This window comes from Plectropomus leopardus, chromosome 11 (assembly GCF_008729295.1).
Source record: "Plectropomus leopardus isolate mb chromosome 11, YSFRI_Pleo_2.0, whole genome shotgun sequence".
Classification (NCBI taxonomy): domain Eukaryota; kingdom Metazoa; phylum Chordata; class Actinopteri; order Perciformes; family Serranidae; genus Plectropomus; species Plectropomus leopardus.
The window spans coordinates 17,971,620-17,987,315 of record NC_056473.1 but is presented as its reverse complement, the minus strand read 5'-3'; the positions used below and the strand labels follow the sequence as shown (position 1 = coordinate 17,987,315).

The following is a 15,696-nucleotide window of genomic DNA, read 5'->3' as shown; positions in this document are numbered from 1 at the left end:
ACGTGCGACATTGTCTGACCATATCACCTTACAGATGAAACCAGACGTCTCAGTGCAAATAACTCCGGATAGCAGTCTAATAAACTGGATGTTGTGGGATGTCCTCTGGTTGGACCTGCCAAGAAAGATGCTGCGTCCTTGCGGGGCGTGACAAGGTAACATGAAGCAGTTTTCTGTCATTGGAGAAGGTCGCAGCGATTTCCGTTCAGATTTCTGTAATTTCAGCTTGCATTTATTTGCAGTAAATACAGGCCGAACTTAAAACCATAAAATCACGATACGGGTTCCGAGTAAGCTGAAGCAGTTATTTAATTGGATGTAAATGTGTCCCACCAACCGGCAATTAAAAAAACTCGTCTTTTCGATTTGCGATGTTATAAGACACCACTCGCTCTGGTATCTGCGTTGGAAGAAGGTCGCAGTTGTAACTGACCCACCCAAATGAAAGGGTGATTTTTAATTCAATGTATGGATTATTATTGGGCAGCATGCATGCCGAATTTACACAATGGAGTTCAACGTTCAGATTATGTCTGAATTTTTGTTTTATGAGATGTGTACCTGTTTAGATAAACGAGACAACGTTAAATTGATATTTTACTAAAATGATTTGGTTCGAACTCCTCACCATGTGACTGGACGGTATATATCCTGCAACATCTGGGATTATGAAGATGCAGCTTGCATGTAAATGATATTACCTCCCAGTCCTAGACCTTTTATTATATATCCCCTGATGCCTGTAATGCAAAATATGCATCAACATGTTATGTTTTTTTATTTTTCCTCAAATTAAGGTGAAAGCATGGGCCATTATCTTAATATTGTATTTTTACAATCTGGTAAGACAGTAATAAAGATATGATATCTCACAAGAAAGTAAATGATAAACCCATTTATGTTTTTCCTAAAGGGAATTCAACCATCTCTGAACTCACCCCTGATGAGGAGCACTCAGACTCAGAGATGGCTGCAATGAGGAAGAGGTCCTCTGTCTGCTCCTCTTCGTCGGCTGAAGAAGACAGTGCAAACTTCTATGACAATGTTCTCACTTCTGCCACTGATCTACCCAGTGAACAGGAACATCCCTGTGCAGCTCTGCTCTGGTAAACTCCCTGCTGCTTGCATCACTTATTCACAGCTGTCAAGTGGCAGAAACAAGACTTGATGGCAGTATTCAGATATTTAACTTGAGTAAAGTAGCACTGTAAAGGGTTAAGGGTTTTTAGAAGAACATGTTGCTAACACAAGTATAAACACATAATACACTGAGAACATGTTTAGTATCTGCTGCAGGTAAACATCCATCTACAGGGGGGATATCTGATCAAAGGCGGATTTCTAAGCAGTTTTAGAGGTGCAATCACACAAGGATTTAAGCCCCGTTTCCACCAAAACCTTTTGGTGTTGTACCTTTTGAACCAAAAATAATCCCCATGGCAGGTATACTCAATTTGCTTTACATGGGGGCCACTTTTGCAAAATGGCAGGAAGCCAGGGGCCAGAAGCAGCAGTCCCATACATTTCATGGATTTTAGCTCGTTTCTAGGATTTTAGGACATTTCTTGGATTTTAGCTTGTTTTTAGGATTACAGGACCTTATGTTTACCAAAAGTACAAAAACAATTCCCAGTACGAATCACTTTATTCATATGTGAATCCACTTTTTATTGTGTATTGATTTATGATAGGGGGGCCACCTGGCACCCTATCAGAGTACAGATTTGGCCCAGGGGCTGGAGTTGAGTATCACTGCCCTATGGACATCGACCCACTATATTGGTTTGGTGTTTCCACCACAGACAGTCCTCTTTAATGTAGGCAGGGTTGTTGTCACTCGCTGCTCCGTACAGTTTTTGCTATAATTCTTCTTCACCGGAGATACAGAGAGAAGTATGTGCCTTGTTTAACGTCCACAGGACAGTTCTGCATGCACTTCAAAATGGGGCTTTACTAATATAACTAGTGAAAAATAAGCCTCAACCATGATGATGACTTAAACAAATCTCTTTGTCCAGTTGTCATCGTGTCCAAGACTCTCTGCTGAGCTCCAACAGCAGCTTCACTGGATACAGAGGTGTCCTCAACTGGATCATCATTCTCTTGGTCAGTTTTCTCATCTCATCTCTCGTAGAAATATTTAATAAGAAGACATACTTTGTTATTTAATTTATTATTATTCGTTATTATTGAGTTACCAAGCATATTATTATTAAACCACCTGTGTTTAATGTCTGTGTGTCATTTTGATTTTAAGGTCCTGACTCATGCTCACTTGTTCCTTGAGAATTTCATACAGTGAGTATATAGATGCAATCATGTATATACACATTATATAAGTGAAAATCCAGATCTACTAATGAGAGAGTTATAGTTAAATTTTAGTGCAAGGCTCTGGGGATGGCAATGTTCAACAATCTGGTGGTCCGCCAAACCATCTCAACACCTGTTAGATGGGTGTTACGACCCAGCTAGTGAAGGGAAAGAGAATCAACATAAAAACAGATGTTTTTGGTTAGTTAGTTATTTATTAACAAAGACAATTAGGATTATAGTGATAAACAAAAATGTGAGGCAAAGCTACTAAAGCAAAGGGCTTGTGAGTGCTGTTTAACTCAAAGATATAAATATAACCCAAAGGCGGCCCTTTAAAACAAGAGCTACGAAACTTATGTAATGAAATCAAAAGTGGAAATAAAACCTAACTGTCCCAAATGGCTTGGTGTGATCAGTATTTAAAATCTAATACCTTAGCTCAGTCCTAGAAATAGTTACTCTGTCTACCAGTGTATAAATGCTTGTGTGAATGATTGACTGTTTCACGTGTTAAATGCAGTCCATTGAACTCACAGGGATAAATTCATCTGCATATGAAGGCTTTGAAAATGTGGTCAAAGACTCAAGACCTTCAGTCAAGACTTTGTTTTTCAGTCATAAACATGATTTTTTTAATTACATAATTGTTGTTCTTTGTTTTCCTCTTCCTAACAAACTATATAAAAACTATATAAAAGGTTTCATATATCTATTTTTATAACCCTGCTGTCTTTTGTTTTCCTCTTCCTAACAGACATGGCTTTTTGATAGATGTCAAAAAGGTCTTGGAGCATCTCATTGAGGACAACTGCAACTGGCCATCTGTCAACCTCATTTTAGGTGACAAACTCTTTACATAAAACTGCAGCTTAAATACCAATTGTCAAAATTACATTAGATTAAGCTTTGGTTGAAAGACTGCTGAAATAATTTCACAACAGACACACCAACACACCAGGTGTTCAACGTTTTTTTTATGCAGTGGTAATGAGGTGTTACTAAATCCACAAACGCAAATGCCTTTCATTATCAAACTTGTAGACTTCAGACTCAATCTATGCTGATTCAAATTACATCACTTGACGCAATTTAAGAGTTTTCCCAACTCTGTCTGGGCACATAAAAGCTTTTATACAACATTTTTCATACATGGAGAAATCTGCAAATAGACTTATATGTGAGATCTGTGTTTCTTTTCAGCTGCAAATGCATTTGCCATTACAGCTTTGCTCCTTGAGAGGTTTCAGGAAAAGGTGAGATTGGTGTGCTTTCTTTGTCTCTTTCATTTTGTTCATTCTGATTTAGACAATGCATCAACAAAGGATTTGTCAACCCAAATGATTATCATGGAAAGGTCATCTTTCACTTCTATTCCATTTATTTCTGTCAGGGTATGCTGTCCCCCACCAACGCTCATCGTTTACATCTCATAAATCTGAGCTTGCTGCTGTTATTTCCTGCTGCAGTCATTGTATGTGAGCATACAATCACAACAGGTAACATCTATATTGTGTGCATAATCATCATCTCATGTTTTCTGTATGTATGATGCAAACTGTAGTAATATTAACAGGTAATGGAAATGAATTAAGTTTTTTTCCCCCAGAGGCTCAGCTAATTAACCTTTTGAAACCTGAAGCAACATTACTTTACTTTTGCTACTTTCAAATGCCTTTTCAAACTCTGAGCAAATTAGTGCGATTTCTTTCCAAAACATAGGAAAAAATGCAATGAGCCACTGCGCAAGAAATGTTCCACAAACTGCAAGAAATTTGTAGATATAGAAAATTATTTTTTAAAAGCTAGGGAAAATTGCTTGGGCAAAAATATAAAAAGCTAGGGAAAAATTATATTAATAACTATCTTAATTAATCATATTTGAAATTATTTTTACAAAATTATTAAATTTTTTAAGCACTTTTTCCAGGTCTCTTTCTTGGTTTGTTTGTGTTTGTTTTGTTTTGTTTTGTTTCGTTTTGTTTCGTTTCGTTTCGTTTCGTTTCGTTTCGTTTCGTTTCGTTTCGTTTCGTTTCGTTTCGTTTCGTTTCGTTTTGAAGTAATTTTCAGGTAATTTTCTCGTACTTTTTACTAATTTCTTGATAATTTCTGCATCGTTTATTTTTCCGTTTTTCATTGCTTTCCTCCAAAGTTTTTGAAAGAAATAAATGCAATTTGCTCAGGGCTTCAAGAGCTAATAAGCCATCTGGCAGCCTGTTTGGTATCTTTAGAAGAAAGTTCTATTTGACATGAGAGTGTAAAAAGACACTGACCTTCCCCACCTACAGGCATGGTTGTTTCAAAGTGGACCACAAATCAAGTTTAGTTCAATACCCCAAATTCTTTTCTAATGTTTTGCTTATTGTGTTTAATATAATGATGCATTATTACTGGGATGTTTCTGTTTTTTTTTTTTTTTGTCCACCAGGTGGAGCATTCTTTTCCCTCTGGTTCTACACTGCTCTGGGGATGAAGCTTTATTCATACCAGGAAACAAACCGCTGGTATAGACAGAGTCATTTAATTGATGGAGGTATGTTCTCCATCACCAGAAGTTGCATTGATTTTATTTCAGAACAAAAACATAAAGTAATAACAATCCTACAAAAAACTGCTTTTTATATCTGTGTTTTCAGAAAGGGACAAGAATGTTTCGGTGGTACTAAAAGCCCACCACGAGCAGCTTACTTTTCGAGGTGAAATTGCTTAAGATTTATAAAATGATACCTGATTATCTACATTAACTTGTGATGATATATTTTGCCCTCTGTGACTCTGTATTTGGCTTCTCAGATCTCTATTACTTCCTGTTTGCCCCCACCCTGTGCTACCAGAGAGACTTCCCAAGCACTCCCAAGGTCCGCATCAATGTGCTCCTGCACAGGCTGCTGGAAATGGTGAGCTGAACACTCGCACCATTATCACTGAGGGTTTGATGCACTTTTAGTCAGTGGAAAAAATAAGCCCAAACAAGGAAAAACATATAAGGACTTTGTTTTGACCTTGCCAGCAAATAAAATGTTAAAAATCCCATATTGCAGCAATGTGGCTAAAACATTGGGTGGGCCCACGACCTTTTTCAATAAAAATAGCCATTTTGAAACCTAAGCCAATTTATTTAGGTTTTGAAGGTTTGACAAGTTTAAAGAAGTTCTATTTATTTGGTATGAGCAACTCAAGAAGCAGCTTTAAAATGAACTTACATTGATGTGGTTGGTTTACTTGCAATGGGCCTTCCCAGATATGATTGATGCCCAGAAATATTGTAGGTTTTATGGATCAAAACACTGCAACTTGTTAATTTTGTCGTTTTCTACCTTTAGGTGATCGTTATCCAGATCATGGTTGGAATTGTGCAGCAGGTACAGCAGCTGGTTAAAGGTCTTGTGCAGTATGTCACGTATGTATGGCTTTGTTGCAGCCATTGGTGATCACCATGGCATATGGAGCACCGCAGGGTTTGATTCTTGAGCCACTATTGAACCTGTGTACGCTCCCTTTGGGTCAAATTAGAGGTCTAATGTCCAGACAAGATTTAGAGAAACTCATTTATACCTTCATTTCCAGGCTGGTGGACCATGGCAATGATCTTTTGTCTGGTTTTCCCCCAAAAGACCGTCAGACCACTTCAGCTGATTCAGAACGCTGCTGCTCAGTTTTAAGGAGAACCAAGAGTACAGAGCACATTTGCACTGGATTTTAAAATAATGCCGTTAGTTTATAAATCTTGGGATAAAATATATTTCTGATCTCCTTGAAAAATATAGAAATCCCCCTTTGGTAAGCAATTGACTACTGGAACGTTAAGTCAGCAAAAAACAGGAAGTTACAGGTAATTTGTGGTTTACGTTTACCTGCTAAACATCAACATGTGTGCGCATCATAGCATGCTGATAGAAACACTGATATATCAAAGTACTGCCTTACAGAGCCACTGGCATGGCTGGGGATTCTTAGTCTTGATTCTGAGTGTGTTAATGTCGATTTGCATTTAAAAGCCATTACAGCACTGTGACTGAGTCTTTTTTCCTCTCAGTGGATTGAGCCCATCTTCCAGAGATCAGAAAACTCATTTTCTGTGAGTGAAACAGAATCCCTGTTAATTGTGAATATTAGAGAAAATACAGCTTTCACTTATGTGGATTTGACTTTATTATTATTATTATTCATAGAGTATGGACATTACTATGAGAGTGGAACACCTGGTGGGACTGGTGGTGAGTTATTTTTTATTCATTTCAATGTTACATTTCATTGACTTTTGATACCTCTGATTGGAGCCGATGCAAGATGTCAGCATGCTATCATGTACACAGACATCTTCTCTGTCAAAAAGGAGCTCCAATATGGTGGTGATGATGACAATGGGGAAGGGGAGTATGATAATTAGATATAAACCTTTGTACACTGTTGAACATGACATCTTAATAGTGACAGAGATAGCAGAGATTGCTGTTAAATGGTAAAATGGTGTTGCTAACATATTTTCTTGTAAGGCACCAACCCATTTCCTCTGGCTGCTCTTCTTCTTCCTGTGTCACTCCTACCTGAACTTCTGTGCAGAACTTCTGCGCTTCGGTGATCGTCTTTTTTATGGAGACTGGTGGTCAGTTTCACACAGACAAATAAATATTTATGCACATTGTGTTGTTGCACATTCAGGACAGGCTCATTGTCTTTAATCTTTCATTTACAGGAACGCCATAACTTTGATTATGTTCTGGAAGAACTGGAACATTCCCTTTCAGAAATGGTGTCACAGGTATTATATAGTCTCTCAGATCTGCAATGTGCCTCACTCAGATGACATAAATACCAAATATTTTTCACTAATTTTTGCTTTCATCTCTTATTTGTCTTTGCTCTGTGTCTTCCCTCATATGAAGACATGTATACACACGGCTGGTGGAAAAGAATGTGCCCCCATCACGGGCAGAGTTACTGGTCTTCCTGATGTCAGCTGCTCTTTTTGAGGTACAGTCTGCATGAAGCAAACATTAGTGGCAGAAGACATAAAACATTTAAAATATGGAATAAATTGGGGTTTTTAAGATGAATACCAATACCTATATTTTTGTTTAGAATCTTGATGGCCAACATTTTGTGCAGATACATAGTGTGAAACTTGCAAGAAGTAATGGTTTCATTAAAACAAAAACTGTAATGAGCCACAACGATAAGATCATGAGGAAAGTCTGCAGATCTTCAGCTATCTAACAACCTGTCTAACTACTAATCTTGGACCTCTAGTGGCGAGTCAGGACTATTACATGAGTTCAGATATATTTAAAGATATAATATTGGTAAATCAGTTTTAACAGGTGTAATGAAAAGAGTTTCAAGCTGAAAACTAATTCCTGTAATTTTTAATTGAATGTTGGCAGTCAAAATTTTGTGCTGATGTTGATCAGCATCCATGCAAATGGGTATTTGAAGTTGTGAGTTTCCAACTTGTTAATAGCACTCATGTCAGCATCCAAGTCTCAGTTACTGTGAAACTCAGAAATGGATGACTCACATCAGACAAACACCATTGTTCAATGTAATTAAACTTAAGATTTGATGGATCTGGTTACAATAAATTGAATTATTTATTTTAGTTTTAAATGATATGCGGTACATACAATTATTTATATTATAGCGCTGGATAAAGAAGAAATCTGTATAAAATTCCATGGCATTCCATTCATAGTTGGTGACTCACCAGCTGACAGACCAACACAGAGTCATGCAACTTGTATGCTAAAATATCTAACTAATGATATATGTGCCTGCTTGTGTGTGGAGAATGTGACTATAACATCTCATCACACCAGTTCAAATTACAAACTTTCTATAGACATAATAGTGTCAGTGAAGAATAAAAATCATACATAATTTTCATTGTGTGAGTGCAATAATTTATTTTTATTCAATTTTTAGTTTGCACATATACAATCATTATTAAAAGCTGATGACAGCAGTAAATGAGCAGCACCTGAATTTTACTGTATGTAGGTTATATAGAATAGAACAGAAATAATGTATTAATCCTGTGATAGAAATTGTTTTATATGGCTTTAGGCCCAAACAAACATACAATAATAACCTGCTGTGATGATTTTGTCGTCTTCTGTACAGTACATGATTGCTCTGCCCCTGCACAGCTGTCGTCTGTGGATCTTCCTCACGATGCTGGCCGAGGTGAGAATATTTCACCAGTGACAGCTGGGGATTATTTACCTGGATGGGGCTACAGGTACTGGGGGCTGCTGCTTACGTACGAACAATCTTGTTGTCTAGCTCAGTGCATTAAGCTTTGACTCTAACACGACTGTTAAATGCATCCCATCCAACAGTTCATCTTGGCTGCTTAATTCAATAGTTTATTTTCTAGATAAATAGAGAGATCCTCAAGATAAGACCTTGGACTTAAAAAAAAGAAAAATAAAGCAGAATTAAAGTGGCTATAATAGATGTTTTTATCATAAAGATGTTTCAAAAGACAGTGTGAAAGGGGTCACTTACAGTGTTGAATCTGAGAATTACTTACATTCACCAAGTGGACACAACTTCGACTCCAAATTAATGATAATGTTGCTCCATAACTGCTGGAGCAGGAACTGTGAGTGTTTGTGTGTGTAAACATAGAAAAGTAAAAACTATTTTTTTGATCTGAGATCAAATATTTAATATCAACTAATTAAACTACCTGACTCGAAATTAAGATTTGTGGCTGCATGCACTCTACTGGCTGTTGGGAAAAAATGTCTTCAGAGACGAGGACAGAACTAGAACGTGTATCTAAATTTTTAGGTATATCATGTAAGTTACTGTGGATTCTTTGCAGATCAGATAATAAAAGCAAGGTTTTATTTCCCACATCTTTCAGGGAAAGAACACACCAGGGGTGGAGTGCTAGTCAGAGCTGACCTCTCCGGTTTGTGGTGATTCATTTGCAAAGAATAAAACATGATCACAGAAGTCTGCAATCTATGTTAGTTGTTAAGCAATATCAGAACCCATCTGCTTTTGTGCGAGGGCCAGTAATTCAAAGATGCCAGTATGTATCTGAGCCAAGAGTTCCTCTTCTGTGTGCCAGTCATTTTGGCTAATTTTTATAAACAGATATCAGCATATGAATACAGTTATTTTTTTTTTTTAAATAAATATATAATATTAAGCTAACTTGTTAGATGATAGCCAATAGGTTCTGAGATTTCAGCTAATGGGTCCTGCTTCTCCACACTTACTGTGACATGCTGTTCAAACTTGATTGGTCAGTACCACACGGACTACAAACAGAAACCAGATCACAAAATCTTCTCTCATTGCCTGCAGAATCTTTTTATAGAGATTGTTTGTGAAGTTAAACAGTAGTGATAATAGAAGAAATTAATGCACAGGCTGCCAGGAGGGTTCACAGTATGTGTCCACAAGTGGTCAATAGTGTGAGAAATCTGCTCTTCCTTTTTACCGTTAGAAATATAATTATTTCATGATCATAACAAACAAACCCTGTTGCATGAGATAAAAAATCATTTTCCTTTTTGTACTCTCAGCTGAGTTAGAGAAGAACCTTTATTAAAACACACCGTGTCTCTTTCCCTCCAGCTTCTGGTTGCAGTATTCCTCGCAAAATATTTCCATGGAAACTATGGCAACGGCTTAGTGTGGCTGTGCCTGCTGCTGGGCCCTCTTCTGGCTGTGATCACTTACTTTCATGACCACTACATTAGCCTCAATCATCGCCAGTCATTGTCTTCACCGCTGACATCAGACCACAGTCTTCCCAGTGCAGACTTCCTGCAGCGTCGCTGATTAGGAAGAAGTGTCTGAGAGAAATTCTACTATATTGTACTGTATTTACAAATGAGGATAAAAAGAGGATACAGCTGTAATGTAAAGCTCAGTGAAAGCTGTTCATGTCTGTTCAAGGATCCATTTTGATGTATAGAAAACCTTTTGGAATTATAATCCACAACATTTTCACAATGTAGCGTACGGTATATGTTGTTTAGACTCAGTGGGTTAAGTGGACCTATTGCATACTGAAAAGGAGTACCGACTTGTTATTTATACTTCTATACTTCCAATTCTGACGAATACAATAAACAACTAATTTCTTAGCCTTAATTTGCACATCTGAAGTTTGTTGAATGTGACCGAAAAATGAACTGCAACATGACGAGGCTTCAGCAATCTCAATCACGGTGTTAGTCTGTAAATGTCTGTGTGATCATTGCTGTTATAATGATGTGAGTCAGCAGCGCAGATGATAAGGTTGCTGCTTACGCATTGCTGTGTCAACATGTGGTTAAGGGGCCCTAGTTCATCTAAGTTTACCGTAAGTTTCTTGGAAACGCTCCAATCAGGAAATGCGAGGAATGATTGTATCTCATGGTTAAATGAGTCCAAGATTGGAATGTTTTATGGCACGTCTACCAGACGAGGAAAGTTTGAAAAAGCCTTGATGATAGTTTGAGATCCTCTGGCTTGTTCTCATAGTTCCTCTGCCATACTTTTTAAAGAGCATATAGTGATTCATACAGGCATACCACTGAAAGATGTGTACTAATTTTTGGATGGCTGGATGGACAGATGCTTTATTAATCTTGCGGGAAATTTAGAATTAAATGCACATAACAACCATAAATTCCATAGAGTTGTACAAAGCAGCGTTTACACATATGCTGTGTAGAAGGTACATGGGCCTACTGAGGTCTTGTAATGCAGCCAAAAAAATTAAAATTGTTAAATGCCAAGACCCTCACAGCATGAGTGTGATTGAGATTTGAAACACATCTGCAACTCAATATCCTCTACAAAAAGCCTCTTGGACCATAAAGGTGATTTTTTGTGTGTGTGTGTTTAATGGGAAAACACAAATAATTAACAAAAAATATGTAGAGACATTTTTGTATTAAACCCAAATTTGGTTTGCAGCCATATGGGACAGAAATACACATTTCTATTACAAATGAACAAGACTGGTCCAAAAATACTGCTGGGATCAATGAAAACAACTTTCAAAGGATGGGGCTCAGCAGGAAATAGACCAGAACTGAAGCTGTCTGTGAACACTAAAACTAGTGCACTGAGCAATAAGTCCTGAGCGTACACACCAAATTCTGTTCACATCTAATGAAAGAGAAGCAAATGCTGGGACTTTGAGTGTGGAATTATTGAAATTCTACATTAAATTTAATGATGAAACAAGTAGGCTGCCACCTGCTTATTGCCAATTGTAGCCAGAAATATATATATGTATATATATGTGTGTGTGTGTGTGTGTGTTTAAATTATGCTTGTAGCCCATGTCATATTGTAGTGTGTAAGTTTGCCCTCTGTGTCTCTAAATGATCCTGCTACGTTTTTCCCATATATTTCTATGTTTGAATTAAGAATAATATTTTCATTCACTTGTATAGATTTGCATTGCTGTCTTGATATCAGTGGTATCTAATATGATTTTCTTGTTTTAAGACTGTAGTGAGACAATGTTAATTTATTATAATATCTATTCTGTGTTTTTAATATTTGGTTATTATGCTGTACATAATTTTCATCATAATTTTCCTGTGTATTCTATTCTATCTACATGATTATGACCGTGATTTAAAATAAATAAAATGTTAATAAGTGATGGTGTTTGCCATTATTTATGACCCACAATCCTTTGTGCAATGAAAGCCTTTCCCGGGGTCACGTGGTTTTGTCACTGAGGCGGAAATGAAAGTTCACTAGCGACAGTAGCGGAGCACAGCTAAAAAAGGTACGGGAAAGATTACATTATAGCCCTATTCGTCAGTGTTTCAGTGGATGTAGCGTGTTCTAACATGACCCACGTAACTACAAATGCTGTTTTGCTTGTTGTCAGGTGATTAGAACAGGTTTTATCGGCATGTCCTTTTGTAAAATCCCCCTACGAAGCTGCTCGCTAACAGTTAGCTTCTTCTAGGTGAAGTTAGCCGCAATCAGCCGCGTCGGACCGGAGGTGTCGCGACTTCCCTTTCAAAATAAACGCGACCAAAGTGCTGTACAACATTGTAGAGCGCTACGTAAGGCAATTTCTTTCAGCAAAAAAATCGCCTCAGAACACAATTTGTTATTTCTTTGTGTATATTGTGTTAGTTGTAACTCATCTCAACATTATAACATTTGCCAGCTGATAGTTGGAAAATAAAACCGGAAGTCAACATTTTCTTAGCCTTGCTTGACAGTGATGCATAGAAATGCCTTGATCATCCTCCGTGTTTGTGTTTTCTGCGCAGCAGGCAGGGGTATTTAAATAGGGGGACAATGAAATCTGTTTGGCAAGGATAGTTAAATCTGTATTAGTGTGTGTGTGGGCTTTAGCCAGCATCCAGTGAGTAGCGGATTGAGCTAACGCTGCGTAGCCGGTCAGTTTGTCTCACAAGGTTGACGGAAGATGCTGTTCGCTTTTGTTTTGGTTTCTCCGATCTGATTGTCTGCAGCCCGAAGACAAACCTCAGGTGGTCATTTGATTAATATAGCACGTAACAGTTCAGTTTGATCATGGCCAAGTCAGATCTGATCATGCATCACTGGGTTTTGTCTGGTCTCAGCCTGAAATGCAGTCACCTTGGTGGGGCAGCAACTAACGATAACAGGATGAGATCTCGTCCGCAAACCAGTTTTAGGATTAGGGTCTTTTCGTAATGTACAAAAAAAAGATTAATATTAACAGTAGCCTCAGACTAGGGATGCAGAGTTTTGCTGCGTATTGCCTTTGCATATGCAGTCCCCTTTGCATTCAGTCCAGCAGGCTACATCTCTGACTTTGCTCAAGGTGATGTTGATGGGGTCTGATGAAATTCTGGCTCTCTGAAGGGAGAAATACATGTCTACCTTTTAAGTCAAGTCAGTTTTATGTGTAAAGCCCATTATCACAAATCACAATTTGCCTCAGAGGGTTTTACAGCATTCAGCAACGAAGGACAAAATCTCAGAAAAAGCCTTCAACAGGGAAAAAATGTAATAAACCTCAGGAAGAGCAACTGAGAAGGGATCCCTCTTCCACACATGCAATAGATTTTGTGTTTACAGAACAATAAAATTACAGTAATATAAGAGAAAATGATAAGACAAAATGATACATAGGAAAGGGAGAGACAGAGAGAAATGCACAGTAACAACAATAAGAATAGCATAATATATAACAATAGTAATAGATTTATGAATATTAATAAATGTAGTTTACATGCATATGTCATAGTATGTGACAATAATAATCATATGTGTATATATGTTATGTATAATAATATTGGAAGTTTGATTATAAATAATAGCAGCAGTAGGTATTGGGCAGGACCATTGATTGACGTTCCGATGCAGCCGCGATCAGAGAAATCTACGAGATAAGGGAGCACAAAGGCTTCGGAAAAAAAAAGACGAGTTAGTGATATGCAGTAAAGGGACATGAATGTTTGCAAATGAAGAGAGAGCGAGAAGGAAAGAGGAGCTCAGTGTATCATAGGAACTACCCTGACAGATTAAGCCTATATCAGTCTAACTAGGGGCTGGTTCAAGGCAAGCCACACTGCTAAATATACCTTCAATATATGTTGTTTTTAAGGGTTGCTCTAATCTGGCGATGAAGTGACAATATGTTGTAATATATTGTGTCTGTGTGTGGTTATATTTCAGAGCTGTGAGGTCATGGCAGCTGCCAGCGTGAGCAGACCTGGCGGTGCCCAGACCACTGAAAAGTCTCAGTTGATCTTAAAAGGTAATTATCTGTTTTTTTGTTTTCTCATTGACTAACTGGGACACAACGATACAAATTATGGCTTTTTTTTAAATTTCTCTCTAAATTGAGAATGAAACATGAGAATTCCCCATAATGCAGTGTTGCACCCAAAATGTGTGTGTGTTTTATCTCGGAAATTCTCTCCAACTGAGTAGAAACAGTTAGGTGTGTCTTTTCCATTTTTGTTTACAGCCCTGGGGGCTCTGCACATTATGTCACCTGTCCTGTTTGTCCGTCATAACACAAGATTATCCCCTCTGTTAGGTGCACCAACTTGTAAAACCCTTTCACAATTTTAGCTTCTTCCTCTTTGAAAATAATGAGTCAACCTGACACACTGTAGACATGCCAGTTTTGCACTCATTACTGGTGGTCAGAAGGCCATAACCTCTCTCTCTCATTGTTCACACAGCTAACGTGCTGTTCAGATATTGTTCAGACAGGATGTGCAGCAGTTTCACAGCATAAAATGGGAAACCTGTTAGGACAAAACAGATGGTGTCAGATAAATTTTATTTGTGTATGCTGTATTTTGGACCGCTTTGCCGAGATATTAAAAAAAAAACAACACCCTTCAGTGTTTAAAACAGTATAGTAAACTTTTGGCCGACAGTTATTCAATTCGACCGTAAGCCTCGACGATCGACTTTGATTAACTGCTCAGATCTTTTTTTTTTTTTTTTGACAAGAACTGAAAATATCAGATTCAGTGTGGTTTTCTTTTCTCACAGCATCTTAAAAAAATTGTAGTCATTTACAGTATGAGAAGAAAAATGCAAATTTATTCCGTTTTCACCCACTCCGTGAATGTATTGGATACGAATATAAAGTGGTCATGGAAATTATCCGTGCTGATCTGGTGGTTGTTGTCTCTTGTGCTCCATGCTAACACCTTTGTACACATTGTGTAGGCTGAGAATAGTATTATGCATGCATTTTGTCACTGTGTGTTTGCCTTCACACAAAATGTAGTTTTTCTTTTTAACATAAATGTTATTTTCAAACCTTTTTAGTCAATGGTAAAAATAATACAAGGGCACCAAATGAATGTGACAGACAAAGTGTTTCTTTCCCCCAAAAGCGGGTGTGGCTTTCTTTTTCTGGTCTATATATATTGTTTGATAATAGTGATGTTCGGTGACACAGCACAGCAATGGATTTTTAATTATTAATATACAGTATATTCAAAAACCTTTCCAAAACATTATGTTAATTACAAACCACTTCCAGGCCCATTTTTCTAATTTCATAACTTTTAGAGGAACTTCATGACCATGGACTTAGCTTAAGTGCAAATTTGTAATGTATTTAAGGTAATAAATGTGTTGTATTTAAACCTGCATTAACAGGAGCAACACAGTTGTCAGGAAACTTCCAGTGAGGCCCATTTGACACGGTGCGTCAGGAGCGCTTGAGCAGCCCCGAACGCATTGTTTTTTATTTTGGCACCTATGTTATCAAGTAAGAGCATTTACACTGCCCTTCTGAGCAGCGCATCCAGAGCAACTTTGGCTCACCAATTTTTGAGCATGCGGCACGCGTGCGGCACGCATGTCAGCAGAAATAGACAGAGAAAATGGTGTTTTGATGATTATATTGACTCTATGCCACTCTTTACTGCAGTTTAAAAG

General features: G+C 37.7%; 2 protein-coding genes across 3 annotated transcripts in view; both read left to right on the top strand.

Annotated features, from left to right (window-relative positions):
- The first annotated feature begins 94 nt into the window (after positions 1 to 94).
- On the top strand, positions 95 to 10,113 carry LOC121950149 (diacylglycerol O-acyltransferase 1-like). Its single transcript, XM_042496068.1, has 18 exons — positions 95 to 155; positions 914 to 1,106; positions 2,019 to 2,106; positions 2,258 to 2,298; positions 3,071 to 3,156; positions 3,517 to 3,569; positions 3,707 to 3,812; positions 4,742 to 4,846; positions 4,950 to 5,009; positions 5,107 to 5,210; positions 5,637 to 5,675; positions 6,350 to 6,391; positions 6,486 to 6,530; positions 6,810 to 6,919; positions 7,010 to 7,075; positions 7,200 to 7,287; positions 8,434 to 8,496; positions 9,907 to 10,113. The coding sequence occupies exons 2-18, from the start codon at positions 967 to 969 to the stop codon at positions 10,111 to 10,113; spliced, it is 1,443 nt and encodes a 480-aa protein (XP_042352002.1). The 5' UTR covers positions 95 to 155; positions 914 to 966.
- Positions 10,114 to 12,008: 1,895 nt separating this feature from the next.
- The window catches only part of wwp2 (WW domain containing E3 ubiquitin protein ligase 2), a 60,322-nt gene continuing 56,634 nt past the window's right edge, over positions 12,009 to 15,696 (top strand). For both annotated transcript variants that reach the window (XM_042495627.1, XM_042495626.1), the window contains exons 1-2: positions 12,009 to 12,067; positions 13,963 to 14,044. In XM_042495627.1, coding sequence (XP_042351561.1) covers positions 13,975 to 14,044 — 70 coding nt within the window. In that variant the 5' untranslated portion in view covers positions 12,009 to 12,067; positions 13,963 to 13,974. The remainder of the gene's footprint in view (positions 12,068 to 13,962; positions 14,045 to 15,696) is intronic.